General features: G+C 34.9%; 1 protein-coding gene across 10 annotated transcripts in view; it reads right to left on the bottom strand.

Moving 5' to 3' along the window:
• Nucleotides 1–350: 350 nt before the first annotated feature.
• DNAJB4 (DnaJ heat shock protein family (Hsp40) member B4) overlaps nucleotides 351–11,247 on the bottom strand; it is a 44,957-nt gene continuing 34,060 nt past the window's right edge. For all 10 annotated transcript variants that reach the window (XM_078332292.1, XM_078332294.1, XM_054236445.2 and 7 more), the window contains 2 exons: nucleotides 4,223–4,791; nucleotides 351–1,567 (listed from right to left, as the gene is read on the bottom strand). In XM_078332292.1, coding sequence (XP_078188418.1) covers nucleotides 1,334–1,567; nucleotides 4,223–4,791 — 803 coding nt within the window. In that variant the 3' untranslated portion in view covers nucleotides 351–1,333. The remainder of the gene's footprint in view (nucleotides 1,568–4,222; nucleotides 4,792–11,247) is intronic.

Genomic DNA, 11,247 nt, shown 5'->3' with positions numbered 1-11,247 from the left:
TGAATTGTATATTTTAAGGGTAAACTTTATGGCATGTAAGTTATATCTCAATAAAGTAATATAGAATATGGCTATTATAACCTATTTATATTGATTTCATATTCTGCTAAAAGGTGATAAGACCCAGTATACGTACACACATATATGTGTATAAATCATCCTGAAAACTATTTTATAACCAAATACTTTGTTTCAAAACATCATTCTCACTATAGTTATAAAACAGAAAACAAAACTAAATAATTTTTTAAATGTAAATGTATTTTAAAAAATTAAAACACCTAAGAAATGCAATCTATACATATGAAAAAGTAAAATATTTATATGCATAACAAGTAGTTGCAACATTGTCCATAAGCAGCAGTTAGTGTTTATTTTCCCCATATTTTGGTTTAATACCATAGCGCAGTGGTAGTTCATTCTTTTTAGGGAAATTACATAAAGTACATATAGTATATTATGAGTAAGTTATAGAAGACTGTATCATTGGAAAATTAATTACAAGTAACAGCATTTCCTCTAAAAACACATTATTAAACAAATTAAACTAGCAGAGAACAAAATGAGCCTATAATTTATTCAGTCCAAGATATATAGTCAACTTGCATAAAATTACATATGGCATTTTAAAAAGTCTATTTCTAAAATATCAGTAATTCAGGCAATTGGGATTTCCACAGGAGAGAAATAACCATTAATTTCCTTTTTATGAAGAAAAGTCTGCCTTAAAAACATTGCAACAATGTTATTAAGAAATGCTAGAGTAAATAAAAGAAAAAAAAATGAAATGCTACAGTATACTTTAAAAATCAAAATGGTAAAACAAATGCATCAGAATATTCTTTTACCGATACCAGGCCTATAGCAGCATTTCAGAAGGTGATTTAAAACTAATAACTGACTTGGGTTTTTATTATCTTCTTGAAATACGTATTACATGTATAGTTTACTTAAGAATTTTTATTTCCATTATAAATGGAAACTTTTCATACTAATTATCTAAAGATATAAGAAATAAAGTAATTGGTAGTCTAGTGCTTTACTAGAACTATAGCTACTGACTCCACAAAAACAAATTTTACATATAAGCAAATTATTAAAAATAACTGAATTGGGAAAAATGAAATAAAATATAGTGAATGGTTTTCTCTTTATCTCTAACTATAAAAATCCCTTTTGCCTATTTATTTGACCCGTCTCTATTCATGCAATTTAATGAACCCTCAAAAGAATTTACACATCTTTATACAGAATTCACATCTACATCAGTAAACTGCAAGTCCTTCTATATTTTCAGTGCCTTATTGAAATATGGGTAACAAAGTTCTTCATTCTATGAGGCAGGAAGATGTTTCCTAAGCACTTCTTTGGATGAAGATGATATAGTATCTGGGAAGGACACCTCAAATTCTATTAGAAGGTCACCACGTTGGTCAGGATTTTTTGGAAATGGCAGCCCGTATCCAATAATTCTTCTTCTCATTCCAGGTTTCACAATATCATTTACTGACATAGGTATGTTTCTGCCATCCAGTGTTGGTACATTAATTGAGCAGCCACACAATGCCTAAAATAGACAAAATAAAATAAAATGAACACATTTCAAAACTAAAAAATCTAAGCACAAATATTGCCAGATGGTAAAGGGTAGTACCACTAAGGTAAAATTTTAACCTCCAAAAGAATAACAATAGTTACACAATTTTTTTCCTCATTAGAAAATTCCTTCAGGACATGCATCTTTAGATATGTTACCAAAAAAAAAAAAAAAAAAGAAGGAGAAGAAAAGAAGTAAAGGATATATTCCACATTGCCCTGGAATTACATGGTTATTTTGAAGCTGCTATTAATACATTCAAGATGCAGGAATTGGAATGGAAGAAGAGGGAGAAATTCAGGACTAGAAAGTACGTGATAGGAGCAACTACCTACTTCTCTGGAAAGTATCAGGACAATAAATACATTTGTTTTAGATAAAAAATATTTACTGAGCATTTACTATATATAATGCCACACATTCTGGCTAGATGCTGAGCCTTATAGAAACCATGAACACGGACCCCAGCTCAAGGAATGCACAAGGAACTCACAGAAACATACAAGCAAACTAGCCATTATAATATTGTATAGTGTAGAAACAGAGGTATATATGGAGGTCTTTTGTGAGAGAAAGAGCACCAACGTAGCCCCTTATATTCTGGGAGTAGAGGATACTTGAACTAAGCATTGGACCAGTAGCAGGCTATTAGGGCAGGGTGAGAAACAATAGAGTAGAGCTCAAGTATACAAGATAATAATAGAGCAAACATGGCCAGGTGCAGTGACTCACATCTATTATCCCAGCACTTTGAGAGGCAGAGGTGGGCGGATCACTTCAGGTCAAGAGTTCGAGACGAGCCTGGCCAAAAAGGTGGCCCCAGCTTTACTCAAAATACAAAAATTAGCTGGGCGGGCTGGGTGCAGTGGCTCAAGCCTGTAATCCCAGCACTTTGGGAGGCCGAGGCGGGTGGATCACGCAGTCAAGAGATCGAGACCATCCTGGTCAACATGGTGAAACCCTGTCTCTACTAAAAATACAAAAAATTAGCTGGGCATGGTGGCGCGTGCCTGTAGTCCCAGCTACTCGGGAGGCTGAGGCAGGGGAATTGCCTGAACCCAGGAGGTGGAGGTTGCAGTGAGCCGAGATCACGCCATTGCACTCCAGCCTGGGTAACAAGAGCGAAACTCCATCTCAAAAAAAAAAAAAAAAAAAAAATTAGCTGGGCATGGTGGTGGGCACCTATAATCCCAGCTACTCGAAAGCCTGAAGCAGGAGAATCACTTGAACCTGGGAGGTGGAGGGCTGCAGCAAGCCAAGATTGTGCCACTGGACTCCGGCACAGGTGACAGAGTGAGATTCCATCTCAAAAAATAATAACAAATATTATAATAGAGCAAACTTGGGGAAGTGGATATACATTTTATGGTTAAACATCAGATTTAAAATGACTTATTTTAAGCTGAAGAGTTTGGACTTTATGGTAGAGGCAATGTAGAGCAATTTAAGAATTTGAAGCAGGGAAGTGTTATGATCATATTTGGGGAGTTGCAATCCAATTTGAGAAACAGTGCAAACAGGCTGAGTGCAGTGGCTCATGCCTGTAATCCCAGCACTGTGGGAGGCTGAGGCAGGTGGATCACTTGAGGTCAGGAGTTGGAGACCAGCTTGGCCAACATGCTGAAACCCTGTCTCTACCAAAAATTAGCCAGGTGTGGTGGTGTGTGCCTGTAATCCCAGCTACTTGGGAGGCTGAGCCAGGAGAATCACTTGAACCCAGGGGTGGAGGTTGCAGTGAGCTGAGATCGTGCCAAGGTGGGTGACAGAGCAAGATTCCATCTCAAAAAAAAAAAAAAATAGTGCAAATAAGAACTCAAATAATAACTATATTAAAGCAGTACCATTATGATGTATAAATGTATACATTTCTATGCACTTATAAATGTATATATTCTTAATATAAATTTGTACAAATTTAGAGTGAATTATAAAATATTTTAATACCTTTTTTGTTATGCAATTATTACTCCATATTAACAACTTTAAAACAAATCCTTTATACAAGGACGAACGTGATGAGATTACCAATGCAGATCTCATAAACTGCATTTGTTTTTGTTTGTTTGTTTGTTTTTGAGATGAAGTCTCACTCTGTCGCCCAGGCTGGAGTGCAATGGCCCACTCTCCTCAGCTCACTGCAACCTCTGCCTCCTGGGTTCAAGTGATTCTCCTGCTTCAGCCTCCAAAGTAGCTGGGATTATAGGTGCGAGCCACCCTGCCCAGCTAATTTTTGTATTTTTAAGTAGAGACGGGGTTTCACCATGTTGGTCAGGCTGGTCTTGAAGCCCTGACCTCATGATCCCGCCGCCTAAGCCTCCCAAAGTGCTGGGATTACAGGCATGAGCCACCACACCCGGCTCATAAGCTGCATTTGTAAAAGCAGGGTCATATAGTACATAATTCAGTTAGCACTTCAAATTAACACTTTAATTATAAGTAATTAAAGTTAGAAAATATAATCACATCCAAAAACGAGGCATAATAGCAGTACTATCTTAGAGGATTGTTATAATAATATTTTTAATGTGTAATAGGCATTAAATAAATTAGCTATTATCTAGATACACTCCCTATGATCAATTACATAAATATTTGGTCTCAGAATTTTAGGTCCTACCAACTTACCTCTCGTAAACTAATTTTAGCAGTATAAATTATATTTGATCCATCTCTTTTAAATTTTGGATGATCTTTGTCTTTAATGATAAAAACAATGTCTGCTGGAATACTGTTTGGTGTTTCATCTCCTTCTCTTGGAAAAGTAATTTTGGTGCCTTCTTTCCACCCTTTTTTAATCTCAATGGTAAGAATTTTGTCCTCAGATCTGTAACTCCTTCCATCAGCATTTAGCCTTTTTCGAGAAATCTTCATCCGTTTGGTACAACCATTATATATCTCTTCAAGTGATACTCTAAGTTCATGAATAACTGGAGGATCTTGTTTGAGGCGGGATGGCCCCACAGAATTCCTGTCTCTTGGATATCCATTCATGCTGAAACCAAAGGCACTAAAAGGATCACCATCTATTTCCATTTCTTCAGAATCTCTACCACCACCCATTCGTCTTCCAAAGAAAATTTCAAAGGGGTTGGACCCTCCAAAAAATGCAGCAAATGTAGCATGAGGATCGCCATGAAAGGTGTACCGGAAAGTACCTCCTTGTCCATCAGTACCTCCAGCTCCTCCTTTCAACCCTAATTGAAGAGATAAGCATGATTAGAAAAAAGCTTGCAACTCTTGAAAGTCAAACTTTCAAAAATTGTATTGCTAATAAACTTCGGCTAACTTACATTAAAATTTATTAATATTGGTCAGAAATGCCATTTTAACTAAATATAGAACAGCTATAAAACTCTTGATGATTATATCCTAAGTTAAATTGTTAGTTTTAAAATTCTTCCTCCAAATCAGCATCTTTAATAATTTATTCCTGAATCTTTGTTCCTCAGGTAAGTAAGGAAAATAAAATAAGGCCAGGTACAGTGAGTCACGCCTGTAATCCCAGCACTTTGGGAGGCTGAGGCAGGCGGATCACCTGAAGTCAGAAGTTCAAGACCAGCCTGGTCTACATGATGAAACCTTGTCTCTACTAAATATACAAAAAATTAGCTGGGCATGGTGGCAGGCACCTATAATCCTAGCTACTCAGGGGGCTGAAGCAGGAGAATCGCTTCAACCCAGGAAGCGAAGGTTACAGTGAGCCAAGATCGTGCCACTGCACACCAGCCCAGTCAACAGTGCAAGACTCTGTCTCAAGAAAAAAAAGAAAAAGAAAAGAAAACTGGGAACTGCTTATCTTATAAACTACTGATCTGGAATGTTGAAGTATATAAATTATGTAAGTATCTACTTATAAATAATAAGTTTTTAAAAGATGTCAGTTGAAAGGTCTTCAATAATCAATACAAAGTACAGAACCTAAATCTTTAATTTGTATTACAATTGAACAATATATAAAATAGAAAATACATAAATATATTAATAAAATATATAGCAATATAAAATACCATATTCATACTGTTTATACATATAAACAAAAATACCATATTCATGCTGTTTTTATATATTTTATATGGAAATATATAAAAATATAATGTAATAAAAATCATATTCATACTAACTAGTTTTATTTCAGATCATTTTTTACTGTATGAGAATCAAAATAGGGCCAGATGCAGTGGCTCACGCCTGTAATCCCAGCATTTTGGGAGGCCAAGGTGGGCAGATTACTTGAAGTCAGGAGTTTGAGACCAGCCTGACCAACATGGTGAAACCCCGTCTCTACTAAAAATACAAAATTAGCCAGGCATGGTGGCACATGCCTGTAATCCCAGCTACCTGGGAAGCTGGGGCAGGAGAATCACTTGAACCTGGGAGGTGAAGGCTGCAGTGAGCCAAGATTGCACCGCTGCACTCCAGCCTGGGCAGCAGGAGCAAAACTCTGTCTCAGAATGAATGAATGAATGAATAAATAAATAAATAAATAAAATTAAATTAAATATAACTCTGTGGTAGAAAGTGAAAAAATTCTAATAACGAGGGCACTCTATGAAACTGTACTCTTAGACACTGAAATTATTATTCCTACCCTCAATACAAAAATTATTTATCTAGGCATATCACATCTTAGCATTAATTTCAATGCTTTTAAGAAGACTGAAATCAACAGCTGTAAACCTTGACATGTAAGGTCTTTGTATGGGTTACTTCTGTCTCTTGTGAACAACCCACCTCAGGCAACAATATAGTGATGTTTTGACCCTTTTCTTTCACACAACATTTTCCACTATGTATAAAAAGAAATGTTCTACTAAAACCCATAAAACAACAGTATAGTGATCTTTTAAGGGGTCAATACTAATAAGGATTTCTATCATTACAATATCAGCAGTTTCTGAGTGAGCATTAAGCGAATTCCTAACCAGGAAACAAGCAGAAAAGAATCTAAACATCATAAAATTACGAAAAATTCAACAGATTAAGCTAATGTTTCCTAACAGAGAGTGATCTGAAGGCAGGAAATCTATTCATTTTGTATTGCTCATGCATACAGGGCTGAAAATTGTAGGCATTCATGCTTAGTGAATGAAGGGAATGAACTAATTCCTAAAGTCCTTCTTAATCAAAACTTAAAAAGTTTGATTTGTCTTGAGTATCAGTACAGAGAAAAAGGCAGAAGCAAAAACAACGTAAAATATAATCATGTATATACATATAAGAGATATTTAACACTTTAAAATGCCATTAACACACAGCATACTTTAAAGAAACTTAGTTTTGCTTACGTCTTATTCTACATTTGGCTTCTTCCATTAAAAGTTATATATGTACTCTATTTCATCTAACAGAGTCTCAAGTCATATCTAAATTTTTATCTTCACCCATGAATAGAAATCTGGAGCAACCAAGAGAGACCTAATAATCTGAAAATTGTCAAAATATGTATTGAACAATATATCCAAATAGCAGTTAGGGAAATTCCTTGTAGAAACTGAATGACAAATATAAGCAGGACAAGAACTTTTCATATGCAGCTCACCCAAATTTCCCTTTTGTAAATTTTAGTAGTATAATTATAACTCCAAATGTTAAAAAGCCAATGGCAGATTTTTTTAAAGGACAGAATAATATGTAGCTCAAGGTCATGACCCAGGTGACTCAACCAATGCTTAAATTATTCAAATCATTTTATCCTTCATCTCATAGACTTAAGGGAGTATAATAATTTAACTGAGTTAAGTAAACTGGGTAAATTACCCTGCCCAATCTAACCTTTTATAAGACAAAATCTAAATACTTAACACCCATAATAAATTCATGAAAAGAAAGAATAACATTTTAATTCATTACATCATGGGTTTGGCTTTTCTCTAAAACCTCTCCCTCCTCAGCCAAAAAATGGTAATTTGGTCAGAATGACAAAATCCCTGAGAAGATTCATACAAAGTCTGAAGTAACTTACTAATCAAAGCTAATAAAAAAGCCTCCAATACAGCTTTGAGGTTTTCCTAGACACTATTAAAGTCATTAAACAGTCAACTATGGAGCTCAGACAAAGAATGAAGCTACACTAATGAATGAAAAAATTCTACCAAAATTCATGCCACTATACTATACTATACATTATTATGCAAGTATCACTTGCATTGTCTAGCACATAAAATTATAAGTAATGTCACATTAACTATATAGTCAGTTCCTAATCATGTAATTTCTAATGCTAATGGAAATGTTTAATATCCAGTTAGATTCCCTCTGCTATTCAAAATGTTTTCTAGATATCATCATCACCTTGTGTGATCAAAAAATGCACTACAGAATCAACATTTTCCTGTGCTTTAGCAGGACTATTACTTTACAACTAACCAATCAACGAGTTCGCAGTCCCAAACCAAATATATGTTTGGAATACTATCTACAACAGTGATTCCCACTAATTAGTTAAGGTTGACTCAAAGTTTCCAAAAGAAGAAACACTGCAGAAAAATTCAGATTGCAAAGAAAAAAATTGATAATGCTTTAATAACTCTTACTCCAAGGAGATCTAATATGTAAAAATCCAGATTTCTAGCAAGACCTCAGTTATAAAATAATGAGACGCTGAGATCCATACAATTTTAATTCACAAAAGTCAAACTGACTTACATGTTTTTAGAACAAATAATAAATTTTTTAAAATCTAGGTAACTAAATATATGTGAAGAAAAGAACTAGTATAAAGATTAATAAATACAAGTTTTATCATTTAAACACTACCTCTTAATATTTGAAATTACTGAATAAATCATAAAGAATAACAAAATAAGAAAAGCATAAAAAACGAAAAGTTAGAGAACTGGAATAAATGAAGATGTGTTATTGAAAATCTTTTCTTTCAAATCTCTTAATACAAATTTCGGTTGACATCCACTAAACCATTCAAGACTAAGCCTAAAACTCTGGGGGAGAGTGGTTCAGAATGCAGTTTTAAATTTCTGTAGTTCTGTGGTTTTTGTTTTCAAATGATTCAACTATAGAGAAATTTTATTTTTAAAAAGAGATTACATACATAAAATTAACCTATTGTACAAATACAATTCAATTGATTATAAATTGATAGAATTGTGTAACCATCATCACAATGCAGTTATAGAACATTTCCATCGTTCCAAAGAATTCTCTAGTTCTTATTTGTAGCTAATTCCCCGCTCCCACCTCAAGACTAGGCAAGAAAGATCTGCTTTCTTTTTCTACATACTGGCCTTTTCTAGACATTTCACACAAATAAAAATCATACAATATGTAGTCTTTCACATCTGGCTTCTTTCATTTAGCGTAATTTCTGAGGCTCATCCCTGTTGTAGGTGTTTCATAAATTGGTCCTTTTATTGCTAAATAGTTCCTCACTGGTGGTATATACCACATTTTGTTTAATTCACCAATTTATGGTGCTTTCAGATTGTTTCCAGCTTGGGGCTATTACAAATAACATTGCTATAAGCATCCAGGTACATATCTTTGTGTGGACATGTTTTTGTTTCCCTTTTATAGATTCCTAAAAGTAAATTTAAGTCATCTTTACTTTTTTTCTTTCCTTTGTTTTTTTTTTCTTTTTAGATATAGGGTCTTGCTATTTTGTAAAGGCTGGACTCAAACTCCTGGGCTCAAGCAATCCTTCAGCCTCAGCCTCCCTATTAGCTGAGACTAGAGGTACATATCACCTCAGCCAGCTAGCCAACTGTTTTTAAAACAAAGCACTTTAAATTGTGAATATTCAGGCTGGGCGCAGTGGCTAATGCTTGTAATCCCAGCACTTTGGGAAGCCAAGGTGGGCAGATCATGAGGTCAGGAATTTGAGACCAGCCTGGCCAACATGGTGAAACGCTGTTTCTACTAAAAATATAAAAATTAGCCAGGTGTGGTGGTGCCCACCTATAATCCCAGCTATTCAGAAGGCTGAGGCAGGAGAATTGCTTGAACCCGGGAAGCAGAGGTTGCAGTGAGCCGAGATTGCACCACTGCACTCCAGCCTGGGTGACAGAGCAAGACTTCATCTCAAAAAAAAAAAAAAAAAGAAAAAAGAAAAATGTGAATATTCAGAACTGGATTATTGGTTCTTTCATTCCTAAATACATAAATGTAACATATGCAACTTACATACTACTTTTCAGTTCATGGTTCCTTATTACCACCATCCCAGCCCTAAGTCCCAAGACTGTAATTGGCGTGGGGAGCAGGAAGAATACTAGGTAAATTAGTAGTGTTTCGTTACTACAGGAGAAACCTATAGAACCAGGTCTGGAGATCAATAAAAGGCAAAGAGAAAAAATGTTTTCCCCTACTTTCACAGTGTATCTAAATGGGATGTTTAATAGAATAAATGAGATACTCTGAATAAAAGGCAAACAAATATAATACTTTTCATGTGAAGGAAGAATAATTCTAAAAAATAATTCAAATAACTTTCATTCAATTGTATTTTCTTTTTTTTGTTTTTCAAGACAGGATCTCACTCTGACCCCCAGGGTAGAATGCAGTGGCACAATCTTGGCTCACTGCAACCTCTGCCTCCCGGGTTTTAGCGAGTCTCCTGCCTCAGCCTCCTGAGTAGCTGGGATTACAGGCATGCGCCACCACACCCAGCTAATTTTTGTATTTTTAGTAAAGGCAGGGTTTCACCATCTTGGCCAGGGTGGTCTCAAACTCCTGACCTCAAGTGATCCTCCTGCCTCGGCCTCCCAAAGTGCTGGGATTACAGGCATGAGCCACTGTGCCTGGCCCATTCAATTGTATTTTCAAGTAACTTATAAGTAGAGAATGATATTTCTGCATAACGTATTTCTATGTTTCAAAAAAAAATGCATTCTCTCCTCACTCTTTCTTCCTATCACTTGTATCAATTATGTAAGTTAAAAAAAATCCAGGGTATACAGATTCAGGGTGATTTAGTTTTTAAAAAAATTCACTCACTGTGTAATGACCAATAAAAATCAAATAAGAAAAATCACTCTAGAAAAGCACTTAAATTAAGAAGTAATGTTAAATTAAGAAAAACGTATCATTTGGTGACTTGAAAATTCTGAAGACAAATATCCTTACTAAACCCTGAATTTAATGGCTTAGCCACAAACTTGAGCTACCAGTGAATTGTTGCAAAATGTTTTAAATATGAAGCAGTGGATATCTGCTTTTTTCACGGGAATTAATAGTGTTACTCCATGTTTGTGAATTTCTTTACAAAATTACAAAATAACTCTTTCAGAAAGAGTAGTACATTATTGGTAGTATCTTAGAATCCTGCTTAGCTTTTGAGATAAACCAAATCATGATATTTTGGGTAGTATGGCCATAGGTATCATGCAGGATTGAACTGCTCAGTATTTGCTTTTTTCAGCATTTACTTTGTAAGAACCTGACACTATAGGTCCTCACTACACCAAAACCAGCAACATAAACTTCAATTTTGGGCAACTCACAGACCAAAAAGGCAAAAGAAAACAAGAAGAAAAAACCCTCTATTTACAATCACCCTGTTTGTCTACATTTAATTTGTTTAATTCAAAATAAGTGGTCACTGCTTGACTATATTTTAAGGCTACATTTCAAATTAGGAAAATTTGGTGTTAAATATAATAAAGGGATAATAAAAAACTTTTCATAGCTACAATGAT

The sequence above is a fragment of the Callithrix jacchus genome, chromosome 7 (genome assembly GCF_049354715.1).
Source record: "Callithrix jacchus isolate 240 chromosome 7, calJac240_pri, whole genome shotgun sequence".
NCBI lineage: Eukaryota > Metazoa > Chordata > Mammalia > Primates > Cebidae > Callithrix > Callithrix jacchus.
This window is presented reverse-complemented; position numbering and strand designations above follow the sequence as displayed.